Source organism: Pyrgilauda ruficollis, unplaced genomic scaffold (assembly GCF_017590135.1).
Source record: "Pyrgilauda ruficollis isolate IOZ18807 unplaced genomic scaffold, ASM1759013v1 scaffold49, whole genome shotgun sequence".
Taxonomy (NCBI): Eukaryota; Metazoa; Chordata; class Aves; order Passeriformes; family Passeridae; genus Pyrgilauda; species Pyrgilauda ruficollis.
The window spans coordinates 3,775,987-3,791,522 of record NW_024526488.1 but is presented as its reverse complement, the minus strand read 5'-3'; the positions used below and the strand labels follow the sequence as shown (position 1 = coordinate 3,791,522).

General features: G+C 42.9%; 1 protein-coding gene across 1 annotated transcript in view; it reads right to left on the bottom strand.

Annotated features, from left to right (window-relative positions):
• The window catches only part of LAMC1 (laminin subunit gamma 1), a 67,444-nt gene extending 66,921 nt beyond the window's left edge, over positions 1 to 523 (bottom strand). The window contains exon 1 of the mRNA XM_041479560.1: positions 17 to 523. Within this exon, the coding sequence (XP_041335494.1) occupies positions 17 to 407 (391 nt within the window). The 5' untranslated portion in view covers positions 408 to 523. The remainder of the gene's footprint in view (positions 1 to 16) is intronic.
• Between the last annotated feature and the right edge of the window lie 15,013 nt (positions 524 to 15,536).

The window sequence follows — 15,536 nt, the reverse complement described above, 5'->3', positions numbered from 1 at the left end:
CGCTCCCCGTCCTTACCCAGGTGCAGGGTGAGGTTGACGGCGGTGGGGTGCTGCACGCCGGCCAGCATGGTGCGGCTCTGCCACCAGGTCGCGTCGGCCGGACTGTTGTAGTCGGTGAGGAAGGCGGCGCCATGGCTCAGGTGCGGCTGGGCGGCGTCGCAGAGGTGGCAGGACTGGGTGACGCCGGTGACCCCGGTCTGCACGCAGTACTCCTCGGCCGGCGTCCCGCACGTGTGCGTGGCCAGCACCGTAGCGTTGAACGCCGCGTTCACGAACTCGGGCATGCAGCGCTGCGCCCGCCCGCTCCGCTCCTCCGCGCACTCGTCCATGGCAGCGCCGCAGCGCGCGGGCACCCACAGCCACAGCACCCACAGCCACAGCGCCCAGCGCTCGCCGCCGCCCCCCATGGCGGGGCTGCGGGAGCCGGCGGGGGCACGGAGGGGGCTCGCTCGCTCGCCGGGTGCCACCGCTCCGCGCCGGCCGCGGGCTGAGACGGGCGAGGCCCGGCGGGGCGAGGCGAGGCGAGGCGGGGCGGGCGCGGAGCAGGCCGGGAGCGGAGTCCCGCAGCGTAGCAGGGCTGGAGCTGCCCCCGCCTCGCGGAATGTGCCGGCTTAAAGCGGCGATGGCGGCTGTGGGCCCGCTCCCACAGCATGGCGAGGCTTCTTGCCCTCGCCCTCATGCGGCGCGGAGTGAGTGACCACGGCAGAGCGCCGGGCCTGTCAGCGCTCCGCACCGGCACAGCCCGCAAAGCTGCGCCTTTTACACAATCACAGAATCACTCAGGTTGGAAAAGACCTCCAGGATCACCGAGTGCCACCTTTCACCGATCCCTGCCTTGTCAACCAGACCAGAGCCCTGAATGCCACTCCACTCCTTGGACACCTCCAGGGATGGGGACTCAGCAGCCCCTTCCACTGTCTAATCACCATTCCTATGGAGAAATTCTTCCTGATGTTCAACCCCAACCTCCCCCGCTCAGCTTAGGACTCTCGTCCTTATGTCCTCTCGTCCTGCCACTTGTTTATTGGGATAAGACCCCGACCCCCCGGCTGTCCCCTCCTGTCAGGGAGTTGTGCAGAGCCAGAATTTCCCCCCTGAGCCTCCTTTTCTCCAGGCTGAGCCCCTTTCCCAGCTCCCTCAGCCCCTCCTGGTGCTCCAGCCCCTTCCCCAGCTCTGTTCCCTCCTTTGGACACACTCCAGCCCCTCAAGGTCCTTCCTGAACTGAGGGGCCCAAAAGTGGACACAGCTCTCAAGGTACCTCAGCAGTGTGGGTGTAGGGGAGGAATCACTTCCCTGGTTCTGCTGGTCTCACTGTTTCTGATTCCAGGTGCCACTGGCCTTCCTGCCCACCTAGGCACACACTGGCTCATGTTCAGCCAGCCGTCCATCGCCACCACCAGGTCCTTTTTTCATTTAAATGTTAAAAAGTTTCTTGAGAAATCCGAGAAAACTGGTTGTGGGTACCCAGCTAAGCTATGCCAAGCCCGGATGGTTTGTGCCATCCAAGGACATGATCCTAAGCAGATCTGAGGGGACACACCTCAGCTACTGTAATTTTTAATTAATTTTTGGTTATTTCCCTACCATAATCCAGATCTCATCTCTCTGTTGCTTAGAGGCATCAGCTCTGCCAGACCTGGCCATAGACTGCATTACAGTTTTTTGCTATCCTAAGATCTCTCCACAATTTTTCAGGTTGAGGAATTGTGTAAAGATTGTGTACAATCCAGAAATCCTGTAAAGCCAAAATGTCTCTGCCCATGGCAGGAAGTTACACTTGATGAGCCTTAAAAGGTCTCTTCCAACCCAAGCCATTCTGTGAATCTGTAAAACTGCTTTTACAGGAGAAAGTGCCTCCAGAAGCCTTCTCAGTAAACAGGAAACTACTCCTTGAGAAAACATTGATAGGGGAGTCAAGGAAAGGCCTTGTAAACTTGGTTATATCCCGAGAAAGCCTGAATGCAGCCTGTGGCTGAAAGAACTGAAAAAATACAGTCTGTTCTGGGAAAAAATGCACATTGTTGTTTTAAAATAAACACGTGTATGCTACAGAAGTCCTTGCATTAAGAGCCTGAGCCGGACTGTTCACAAGGTCTGCACAGCAGACTGGTCAGCACGCCTGGAAACTATCCTGCTGCTGGGAGCTTTTTACTTGTGTGGCTGTTATTACACATCAGTGGGGTGATTCCTCTTTCTGCCTCCCCACAGAGGCGTGGTGGGAATGTCTGTGCTGAGGGCTCCCCCGGCACCCCCAGCACGGAGGCAGTGCAGCACAGTCACCGCTGCCTCGCTATTGTTCAGGCTGGGATGACACATCTCCAGTGGAAAGTTGGATTTCCGCTGCTTCCCCCACTTTTCCTCCCTTTCTGAAAACAAGCCGTCTGTTGTGAAAGCAGCGCTGAGCTGATGCCATCAGGGCAGGAGCTCTGAAAACAACGTGCTGATGGAGCTCTTGAGGTTCAGCAACAGCCTGGTGGTGCCTGCAGCTGGGAGTGCACCCAGCAGGACAGGCAGCAAGGAAGGCACATGGAGCAAGGATTAGGGAAGAAGGGAAGGATTAGGATAGAGGTGAGAAGGGGGCAGGGACTCCAAGCAGGATCAAAGGGTGTTGCCACAAATCCCTATCAGTGATGCAATGAGATCATCTGTCCATATGCAGAAGGTTCCCATAGATAATGGAAAAAACTCAGCTTCACACAACATTCTTGGGTTTAGAGATAATCAGTCTTAGTACCTAAACCAAATAACTTACTTGGGTTTTTTAACTATTCACTTTCCAACATTTTAAAGTACCTATATACTTTATATACCTACAGTTTATTTAAAGCAACATAAAAACCTGATAGGAAGCAGCTTTTATAAAGGCAATTCCTACAGGAAATTCTGTCAGCTCTCAGAAGGCCATAACTTCCAAGGCTGGCAGTCTCCCTCTTAGAATAGACCCTTTTAGGAAAAAAAAAAAAAAAAAAAAAAGGCAGAAAAAGAAAAGCAGTGTTTTCTTTCCTTTTGATAAAAAAAAATTGCAACAATGTTGTGTGTGCCCACAAGCAAGTTGAAATAATTAATTAGGAGCACTGTTGGCCTCTGTCCTTCTACAGGAGCTCAAAAAAAGTGCTAGCACACCTATGCACCAAGATATTTGACCCATTTGGGGCTTAGGAGGTCCAGAATGCTTTTCACAAGAGTCACAGGGCAGCACTCATTTTAATTTTCACTCTTCTCATACTGATTTAGCGTCAGCATTTGTTCAAGGACAACATGTGTGCATATAGGAAAGGAAAAGGCTAAGAAAAACCAGAAATTTCAGACTGTGATAGCAGATATTGGGTGCTCCATGTCTGTCAATTATTAAAACAGGTAAAAGTAACGCCCACAGAGAAAAAAGCCCCTGCTTTTGCTAATAAAAGTAATTAGATGGTTTTAGGATTCCCCAATTAAAACTGTTGTACACCCCAACATTTCATTACCAGTAGATGCCAGTTTACACTGAAAGCTGAAGGACAGAAAAGCCCCATGCTCACCATCAGCCTCACAAAGTTACCAGCCAGTGGAGGAGCCACCCAAGCAAGTTTAGGAAATGTCACTTGTCATAATCTGGCTGGTTTGGGCAATAGAAGAAGTTTCCAGCAGCTTCCTGCCCTGCTCTCTGTCATGCAGGGGGCTTCCTGCTGGCCCCAGCACTTTTCTTGGCAGACCCAATAAAAACAACAGTAATCACAGCAGACATCCACCCCCTGGCCACCAAACAGACAAAAAGACTTAAAAGAAAGCAAGTGAGTCAGCAGATCCACCAAAGAGTTGGTGAGGATGACTCAAAACCCAGAAAGGCTGGGTGACAACTCAGTTGTCTTACAGGTGAATGCAAAAGAAACCCTTCTGCAGTCTTCAGTAGTGCCCTGGGGACTAACACAGCACAGGATTGATGTCACAATGTACAAGATACACAATTTTATATTAAAGTAAGTCTTAAAGCCATCCTGCTTAGGAGAAATTCTTCCACAATCAAGGACAGGTGTGAAAGGAATGTGAACTTTTTTGCTAAATGGCCCGAGGTAGTCACAGTCCAAATACAGAAGAAGTCAGACAACCATACTAGTTACTAAATATTCATATCTCATCATGATTTTATGGAAGCAGAAAGTTAATCTTATTAACAGAACTGAAAAACAGAGCTATTAGCCATGCATGCAGAAGGTGTTTCATAAAATGGTTTGTTTATTTAGGTTTGACTTTCTTCATCACTCTTTTGCAGAATATCTTAAATAATCTTGTACAGCAACTGTGGGTAGTTGCTGTAAAGGTGAATAAAAATATATCTCTGAATCTGTTCACGTGAGGTAAGCTGCTTCTTGACAAGTTTCTGCAAACTCTGGAGAAATGAAAGATGTAAGTGGAAAATTTTATCTCTTTTCTCAAGTGAGTCTGGGATGTAGCCTCATTTTTTCTTCTTGATACTGGTAATGTTGGGGAAAAAATGTGCTAAAACAAAAATAAAACCTAAAAGGCCTGTGCAGCTTTCTATCTTCCTATTGTGGATTCAAGCACAGCTCATCCTTTTAAGTATTCTCATGTATATACATTGAATTTGTAATCTTTTATACCTAGCAGATAAGATTTGTATATTTTATCTTTACTCCCAGCTTTTATTGTGCCGTGTACCCCTGTGTGGAATTTTATCAAACGTATCTTGCAATCTACATTAGACCGTGGCAGTAACATCAGGAGCCAACCCAAACTTTACCCCATTTCCTCTCCAAGCTCTCCCCTTGCCTGTCCCACACTTTTCCCATGGAGAAAGAGACATCCATGGATAGGTGTGTTCAGCCTTGAAACATCCAATGGATCTCTTGGAGAAGAGATGTTCCTCAGCATTTCTTTTCCCTTCCCTTCTCACTTCCATTCTCAGACAGTACACCAGCACTGCATGGATGAAAATGCACCAGGGACTTGATTAGATTTATTTCTGTATGGTATTAAATTTATAGTATAGAGACACTAAATTCTCTTAGAATTTAGCCACCATCATCCTTGCACTGCAGGGTCTGCTGATGGATTCTCTGCCACCAAAAAATTCCAGCAATATTTAGGTTTCCAACATGCCAATGAAGTTTGCTTTGTAAAGAGCAGGACTCATTTACCCTAATCCATTTGGATAATGCCTGTGTCCTGTTCTTCACCAACTTGCTTGGCTACACAAATCCTTTGAATACATGAGCTGGGCCTATTTACACTACACCGAAACATTCTCAGTGAAGCTATCTTCCAAGCCTGATAAAATGCATCCCAGAAAGTAGGGTGTGTGTTGGAGGTGGTCATGGCAATCTCACCATGTAGGGTGCATGACCACAATGAAGTTGTTTAACAACTTCCTGGCTTTCCAGCAGAATTCCCAAGATTGTTTCAACAGAAAGCTGGCTAACTTCTTTTGCCAAGTAACAACAGGGATGAAATTTTCATCCCAGTCAGTTCGTTATAATTTATGGTCACATCCTGTTTTTTCATGGCATCATCTGCCAATCAGTCTTGCCATGACTATAATTTCATTACCAGTGAATTGTAATGTTCTATCATTTGTAAAACCTTTCATTTCCTCATATAAGATGGCTCTTGACAGCAACCTTGGTTCAAGTGTCTCCCTCATTACAAGAGCTTACCTTTGCAGTCTGGTGTTCTTTAAGCCTAGTTTTCACGAACTTTCCTTTGCTTTTCAAAAACAAAAGAAAAAAGCAGTCTCTGAGAAACTCCATCTTCTTTTAGATATTTTTTTTTTCCTGTAAAAAACCTGTAATGCCTTGTATACTTTATGCTCTTAGCCTAAGTCTCTCTTAGCCTTTGGACTCTTATGATTAATGACTCTTAGCCAAGGTCAGCTCAATCATCTAATAGAGGAGCATTCAAGGAGACGTTCAAGGTCAGTCTGGACAGGGCTCTGAAACATTTGATCTAGTGGACAGTGTCCCTGCTCACTGCAGGGAGGTTGGACTAGATGACCTTAAAGTTCTTTCCCAACTGAAACCACCCTGTGCTTCTCTGACAGTCAATGGAGGAATCCAGAATTTTCAACGACCGACTTTGAATAAGCAGAGCTCCTGTTTCTCCTGCTAAATAAATAGTTTGTCTTGACAAGCAGGCCGCAGTTTGGTTTGCTGTTCTGCCAGAAGAGTTAAACCTGGATGTCCACCTGGAGGCTGGGAACACTAGATGTAATTTTGGGATCTGGAGATCACTGATCTGTGCCAGCTGCTTGTCCCTCCCCACATATCTCAAGAATTTGTCTCTGCTCCCACATGGACTAAGGCAGAGCTGCTTCCCTCACACATGACAGGAAGAATACAGTGAAGGGTGAGCAGCTTCAAGGAATCTGACCTGGAGGGCTGCTTTTGGGACACATACCCATGTCCTTGGCTGTCTGTCAGCATGTGCCAGTTCTAGTCTTGGTACCCCCAGCTCACATGTCCTCCCCTGCATCGCTCTCAGACAATTAGCAGTTGAGAGGACAGCAGAGACATTCTCTCAACTCAAAGCCCCCCTGCCACCAAAGACTAAATAGACAAAAGAAGCCATTGAGGGAAAATCTGTCTGGTCTCTGTAGCCAAGAACCAAAAAAAAAAAAAAAAATTACTTGGAATGAACAGAATCTTCTTAAAATATAGCTGTTAGCTCTACAGTCTTTGCAAAGCTACAGAGCATACATGAACTGCAATTTTCAGAGGTTTCTAACTCAGCCATCCTTAGGTAGCTGCTTGCAAGAACACTGAAAGCTTATTCTTAACATCAATACCATCCCCATGTCAAATGGCCACTCAGATCAAACAGAGTCACCGTGAAATATGTGCAGTGGCTTTGATATAAATTGCATGTGCAAAATAAAAGAAAGCACTTAATTTACAATTAATCCTGATCCATAAGGCAGAATGTTGGAACCTCATTCATTGGGAGAAACTGAATCCCTGTTTCCTTCTGTACCCATAATTTTTTTTAATAACAGGAAGATTTTTCCTGCTGGCTTGAGGTACGCAAAATGCTGTTTAAACACTCACATGGCCACTTACAGATCATCAAAGCAAAGAGGAAAATCAAGATTGTTGGAAAGGAAATGATATTTTTAAACTCATCACTGCATACCATAAACAGTGGGAAAATGTATAAAATACTTTATAAATAGACTGTTTCCTGGTAAAGTATCTTTTTTTTTAAAGTTCCACTAGCAAACTACCTAAGGAGGAGATTTAAAAATTATTATTATTATTAAAATAAGAATTCAGTAGGCAAAAAAAAAATCACAGGTTTTATAGCTGTAGGCTGCATTTTGCTTTCTGGGAACCTCAGCATATTACCCACGTTTGCATCCCTGACACTCATTTCATGGAAATATCAGAGGAACAAAGTCAAGTGTTCAGCAAAATGGAGTGGTTTTAAAAGGATGGGAAATTCTATACCCTGTATCCTGTTATTTACTTGTCAGATCTTTAAAGAATAAGAAATCTGTAGCTTCTGCAATTGTTATTAATTTTTTCCATTTTGGAGCTCTGGAAAATTTTTACATCATGTGTTTAATTATATTAAAAGCAGTATATTTATTGTATTAAAAGCATCTGAGTAGATCAACTGCAACATTCATCTTTGATACAGTAAATTACCTCCAGCTATAAGCCCGTTATTTTAAAATCACATGAAGAAGCAAAATCAAGATTTAGCATGTTGACTTATTAAACAATGAATTGTAATTGTTTGTGATAGAGTTAACTTACAATAAACACCAGGGGAGGTTGCAGAGGAGAACCTGCATCTTTCTAGAATGACACTGTCAATCTCTTCTGCTCCTGTTTCCTCACAAAGATTAAGATTCCTGTCAGTGAAAGGTATTTTAAGTAGCATTGAATCAACACTGGAGATTTAGATACTATTTTAAATCACAGAATGCTCTTTAAAATAGCATCTCACTGTGACTGCCCAGTGTTTTTTTAACCTAGAATGTAGTTTTTCTTGGACTACTTTTTGACTTGAGTCATTCTCAAAACTCATTTCACACCTCCCCATCAGCCAGTGGTTTGTGACAACCAAATTTTTGCCACCTGAACTGTTTGACTTCAAAGGTTAAGAAAACAAAAAGGCTCCAGAACTCCAGAACACGAACATCTTTATGCAGTAATAGATACCATACCACTGCCACCAATGCTTTGGTGCAATTCCCAAAGCTCCAAAATCATATTGGAAACTTCATATGTGTTTGTCCTGCATTTTCCTATAGTTAAAATTAAGAAATTTCAGCAAAAGCTCCAAAATCATATTGGGAACTTCATATGTGTTTGTCCTGCATTTTCCTATAGTTAAAATTAAGAAATTTCCCCAGGTGTGCCCATGACCAGGTAAGACTGCCATATTGAATGGTTTTAATTTAGCTGATGCCACCACATAACTGTATTAATTTTATACCCTTCTTTGAGGGCTTTACAAATCCACAGAAATATTCAGCTCCTCCCTCATTTTGCTGAACTATCCATGTTTCTTCTTACAATGAAGTCGATCACATAACAGGTAAATTTGATTTAATGAGTTTTTCCAGCAAAACCCTCAGGGTTGCTCCCTTCCAATTAATTTATACAAATAAAAATGTAGTTCCCCACACAGTACTTGAAGGCATCATAAGCTTCCAGGTAATCACCAAGAATTCTGCCCCACCTCGTGTTTATGTCTTCCAGCCATTCTTTGCTGTTCCTAGATATGAGACCACAAGTCCCAAGGGAGCTAAGCAGCAGGAGACTTTGCTGGTTTGTTAACCTGTAAAACTCAGGCTGGAAAGCTTTTGCTCATTTTCACCAGCTCACCTGTAGACAAGTATAGTCACCCCCAGTTTTAAGAAATTCAATTTCTTAGGACAAGAGGCAACAACAACCATTCCCTAACTGGAAGCCATCTGGCCAGGTCCCAGTTTACCAACATCTGGCTTTCCAGAGAAAACAGAATGAACAACACGGCACAAACAGATGGCACATGACTTTGTTAGTCCCTTGAAGTATGTAGCAGATATTTGGCATTTTTCTTATATTTAACCCAAGTACTCTCACTCACATTCCCTTCCAGGTCACAGTTGGGATAGCAGATGTTCTCCCAGTGTGTTACTCCCTTTGCATCCTGTGGTGGGGATTGCCAATTTAGATACTTTGTTACCACTTTGAACTCTCTCCAAATTTTTAACAGTGTAAAAATGCTGGATGTGAGATTTGGGTACAATTTAGAAGTAATCTTTTCATTAGGATACACAGAAATAATATAAATGATTTTTATACAAATGTCTTTGCAGCCACTATGTGTTCAGGTCTCTTTCTTCCCTTTTAATAATTTACAATTATTTCTAAGCCCTTTTCAGAGAATGCTTTCTGAAGATGTGGTTTTACTAAACTTGCTTTCCTGACAAAGATCATTGACATTTACAAACCAGACCTGAGTCTGTAATTAAGTTCACAGTAACTCCTCCTCCACTGTCTCTGCTGGAGAGTCTCTACTCAGTTTAAAGGTCACCTTACTGAGGCTGAACCTGGAAATCTTCAGTCCAAAAGCAAAGGCTCCATGGAAGCTGGAAGAAAAGTAAGTTACATAATGTGGGAAAAAGCCAAGTTACTTGCATTGTTTAGACAGCTTTGGATAGATGAAGTCGTGGGCAATGAGAAAAGGAGCCATCCTTTAAAAAGTAAATACAGAAACCAGCATTTGGGACAGCTTCAATGCTCTTTGTTGCCCACTTGTAGATGTTGGTTACTATGGCTACCTGATGTAGCCATTCTTTTTCATGCATATTTTTTAAATACTTTTGAGTCTGGGCAAGCATTCTACCTGGAAAGAACTGCAGAAGGATAAGGTGCTGTTCTCACAAGTGCTGATTTTTGGTTTATATTACAGACCATTCATCTAAGTAGCTTTGTGAGCTGAATCACAAGACCATACAGCTATGTCCAGCTCTCTGGTTCTTCGTATGCCTGGAAATGTTAATGTCACATTGCTCAGAAACTTCTCTGGCTCAGCTGACCTCACACAGAAATACCTATGAGCTTGTAGATAGATAATAGTCTTGGCTGTACAGAAATCTCTGACCTTAGTCTCCTCACTCCAGCTGTGTTTCTGCTTCCCACCTTGCTCTTGTTATTCCACAGGCAATTGTTCCATGTTGCTTTACTGTTCTGCACACATGGCGTTTTTAAGGCTATAGCAATTTATCTCAAGAGCTGACAGACATTTTAAAACATCTTTTTGTCAAAAATATCAAGTAGGCAACATTGGCATGGATCCTGATGGCTCTCATGATTGAGAGCCGTTCAGGGAGATTAAGGTTGTTGTAACATTGGCTTGTCCCAGTGATAAATTTAAAGTGACAGTTTAAAGTGACTTTACAGTCACTTAAGGTGACACAATCAGTCTGAATCCCAGACATGTTTCCCTGGGGGAAAAAAAACTAACTAAATTGTTTTAAAACTTTGTTGAGTGCATGTGACTGCGAACACTCAAACACAAAACTTCTGAGTTTTGAAAAAATTATTCTTGGATTTTGTCCTGAGTGAGGGAAGAAGAAGAAATCTTAATCTGAAGGTATTGAGAGTCTGCAAACCTGAAAATGCTTTCACATTCAGCTGTTAATTTGTTTTGCTCATTGGTGCTGCACCCTTTGAATAAAGACTATCAAACAGTAGCCTGAAACTTTTAAGATGTTTCTGCTCAGAGTTTGGTTTTGTTTTCCTCTTCGTTATGTGTTATAGCCAGCTTAAAAAATTGCACAACCTCACAGCAGAGCAGGTGAGGGCCCTACAGAACCCTCCACTCACCTGTTTAATGGAGAGCTGTTGGTGTTTTGGGGACAAACTGATACAGAGATTTGCTCTGATTCTCCCATTGTCTGGTGATGGCTATGATCCTTAGCAGTGTGCAGAGAAATATCTTTCTGCATGATTTATCCTAATTTATATCAAACCAAGATCAATGTGTGTTGCACGTTCAATTTTTACCTACTATCCATGTCCTGGTGTAGATGCTTTGTGAACCATTACCATGGGCACTCCCATTGAAAACAAGGAAAAGTCTTTGGAAGCAAAGTTATCCTTGTTTATATAACAATGGTATCTTCTATAATTGATGCACTAGAGATGTTCCTGAGGCTCACAACCTCTCCAGTGCCTCTCCTGGCATAGGAAAGTTTCAAGTTCCTTAGCAAGCCCTTGGAAATGTACTGTTGGTCTCTGCTGTGGGCAGGATTGGTGCAAGATGAAGATGCTGACCCACTGCTGTCTATTTCTGGTCTGTTCTTTTTGGTCAGCACGGCTTAGCCCCTCAACTTCATTGCCCTTGCTCATCTTTACCAGCACAGCAGGGCCACTGTGCTGCTGCTGGGCTCATACAGGAGCATCTCTCCCATCTGACTGCACAGAACTGGTCTCTACAGACACAGGGGTGGTATTTTTTACCCCCTCTTCTTTCTGCTCTTGTGGCAGACTGCTGCCACGCCCAAAGGATGAGCAAAGCCAAATTCCATTCCTGAAGCATTGCTGAGCTTCCTGTGAGCAGCCTGCCAGCTCCACTAGCCAAAGCAAATGTCTGCACTAGCCATAAGGGAGGGGGATGAACCATTTCATGGCAGCTGTAAAAGGTCACGGAGTAAACACCTGCGCTGCTGCTCATCTGCTCTCCCAGTGATCCAAGCAGCTTGGATGCTGAGTTGTTTGTATGAGAGTCAGTGATTCAAAGCTCTCTCCTGGCTTTGCGAGGTTCACATTACAAACTAGAGAATTAGCAAAATTTAGTTCATTAATTTGGGGTTGTTCTGTCCAGTGGGAGACTGGTTATTCTGAGATGGGTGTCAAAACCTGTAACACTTGGAAACTTTTGTCTGATTATACACATTCTGCCTTTCCTGCATAAATCCGTGCAAACCCCAGAGCTTCTGGGTTTCTTTGTTTATAAGCAGGGGGGAATTCCAGGAGATTATAAATATCTAGAAGTCTGAAGTTGTCTCACATTCAGGGATGTACTAGAAAACTTCTCATTTGGCTTCTCCTAAGATCAAAACCAGGCAGTTTCCATTGCTGTGCTTAATTTTTGTATTACGAATTTAGTAGGCCTTTCCTTCTGCTTCCACAGTGGCCTTTGCAGAGAATTCACAGGTTCTCACTTCCTTCAGCTTTATCTCTGCAGGGATGTATTTGGGAGATGCCTTGGAGCAGCTAATAATGTCAGTGCATCTCAGATTTTTCTCTTTAAGAGAGTTTTGCTTATTTTGTGTACAACTGACTGTGTTCTGCTGGTCATGGAAGGTGTCCATGCCCATGGCAGGGGGTGGAATGGAATGATCTTTAAGGTCCCTTCCAACCTAAACCACGCTGTGATTCTATGATTTATGACTGGACCTCTGACTTCCTGTTCTCCATCCATAGGTAGGAATTTTGGGCCATCATTATGGCAATAGAGTCATATGACTTTATATATTGATATTATTATTCTTTCTGCTCACCATAATGGAGATTTTCTGCACTTGCCTTCTTTGGAAAATGCACTGATGCAGCTGGGACAACTCTTACTCCCCTTTCTCCCAAAACATCCAGATGGCTATTAATTCTTTCAGTAGAAAGTAAGAGGAAAAGTGAGGAAATACACATTAGGCACTGACTATAGGTTAGGAGTTGAAATGTGCATGAAACCAGTAGTTATGGGAAAAAAAAACAGTTCTCCATGTATTTTCCAGTATAATCTTTCTGAACATCTCTTTGCAGATGGCAGGAGGAAAACCTGGAATTCTATAATACAGTCCTGGTATCTAAAACCTCTTTGCAAAAGGAACTGACTGCAGGAAACAGGGTGGGGCAGATTTATAGATTGCTCTTAAATTGGAAACTTTTTTTAAAGTTGCTCAAATATAGGAAGTCGTGCTCAACTTTGTGAGGTGAAAGATTTTCCTGCAGACCCTCCATTTCTGCAACATAATTTGAAAGTGGCTTTAGTAAGTGGTACAGTGGAGACCATGAGGTCATTTTCCCAGGGGAATGTGAGGCTGTAAACTTACCCCTGTTAACTAAAGACATTATTATTGGGCCTTGGTATTATGTTCTCTTCTAATTTACCTTTATGAACCATAGCTCAACACAGTCCTGATTAATGGTTCTCAGCAAATGACAGAGAACTGTTAAGTTCCCCAGGGCTTTTAATGGGATTAAAAACTTTCAGTGAGAAAATAAACAGCAGAGGAGAGTTTGTTAGCTACTTCCTAGGCAAAAAATACTACTGCTGGAATTCAGAGAACAGGAATTCAGTGACAAATCTGTTTCACATAACAGATACTAATATTAACATCAAATAATATTAACTAACATTAACTTTTTTAGCAGTTCTTGAAAGCAACATGAAATTACAATCTTAGATTATATAACAAATAATCTGTTTATGACCATGTTTGAACTGACAAAGTGCTTCCAGACAGCCATTTCCAGAACTTTTCCCATCAAAGCTGCAGGTGAGCAGACCAGTTCCAGATTTAGAGGGGTCATCTCAAACATATGGCTTTCAGACAAAAATAAAGCCTCATGATCTTTCATGCTAAGCCACTCACCTTGGTCAAGTTGTACCCGTGACATTAGCTTTCCTCTGGCTGGCACTCCTCACTCTTTTGATTTGGAGGCAGAAAAAACAGATCAGTTAGTGAGTTGCAAGCCTAATTTTCAAGATAAAAATTCAAGTAACTATCAAGTGTTATCCTTCAAATTATGGTTGTGAGGCTCTTGTTAGTATTTCTTTTCTCCTTTTCCACTTGGAACTGAAAAACCAGAAGAAATCATTATTGTTTCCAAATCCCCTTATAAGAACTCTGTGATATCAAAAGCCAAAAATATTTGATATATGTGATATACAAACCCAAGGTGCCTCAGGGTGCAGGAGAGAGCAGTCAATGGCACCGTGGCTCAGGCAGTTCTTTCTTCTTGAATTTCAGTAATTCGGTATGTTGCTCAAGACCCATAGCGCTCTGACCCTCTGGCTTTTTGAAGCAAAGCACAGATCCATGCACTGGCACAGTAAACTCACTGCTGGCTCTGTCTTTACTGGGAAAATGTACATGTCATTTCAGGTTAATTTTCGGTCTTCTGTATCCCGGCTGCTTAAGCTCCTCATTAGCATGTCAATCCCTGTTTAGACTGTGTCATTCACCAAGTGCAGGCAAGGATTATTGCTTCCCCACTTAACTGGCCATGAAGGATTAGATATTAAAAACCAGACTGAATGTTGTTAAGCAGTACTTTCAGTTTGACACTCAATATGTAAAGCACTAAGCACATAAATAAAACCATTTGTCATTTGCAGATGCTAAGAAGTCTGTGGCTCCTTCTCCCTTCACAACCTGCAGCTCCAAGACACACTTTCACTTTTTTGAACACCTGGCTGTTCCCTTAAGAGCTCATTAACTTTTTTGCCAGTTCTTGAAAGCAACATGAAATTAGAATCGTAGAGTATCCTGAGCTGGAAGGAACCCACATTCCTGGCCTTGCACAGGACACCCCAAGGATCACATAAAATAGATCTTTATGTGAATGAACAGGGCTGTGGTGGTGAGCTGTACCCAGGATGCACAGATGTCTTGGGGAGCTACAAAATTCATCACTGCATCAGTACCAGAATCAGCAAGGTACTGGTACTGACCTCCCAGGACAACCAGTAGGGTATTAATGGCAACGTTTTTTAATCTTTTCTTCCCAGTAATAGTGAATAATAGCTTTACAGTTACAAATTAGAAACAATCCTGTAAATAGAGAAAGATCAACTTCACTCCTTTAGCTAGGACTTAATATCAAATACCCCAGTAAAACCATTTTTTGCTAGTATTGTAGAATATTGTACTTTATATTGTACATAATCCTTGGTATCCTAGTCTACTTCCTCACCTTGCACCCATCTCTTGCCTCCTGTTTAAATGCTGACCAGTTACAGCCAGAAGAAATTAGAAAGCTTTAACAGATACTAGATCATAGTCCAGACTTGTGTGACACTAAAATTAAGCAGTTATCTTTAAAACCACTGGACTTCTGCTTCATGCTTCCAGTTTGGTGCTAGTAACATGACTGAGAACACCATGTGTGAAGGGCAAGCCAAGGAAAATAGTTTTTTCTGGATGCAGTGACTACAAATGTGCAAAGGGAAGGTGGCTAATGCTATAGCACATCTTCCAATGTCCATCCCTGCTGACTCCCTCATATGCTGTTCCTGGGCCCAAACTGGAAAAGAAAAATAATTATGTTTTCTGTAATGGTGGCATGGAGTGACAATTCTTCATTCATTCATTCTTCAACCTACAGAAAAGTCTGCATCAGCAGAAGGAAGTGGGGTTTACTGCAGCAGAGCGTGCAGGAGATCATACATGCTCCACAGTAAATTAAATTTGGACATTAATATCTATCCTCTATAATTCAGAGCTGGATTAAGGAAGCACTGCTTCACCCTTACCTAGTTTTTAAGAACCCTTCATGATAGCACAAAAATGTTGGACTTGCATGGCAACAACCACCATC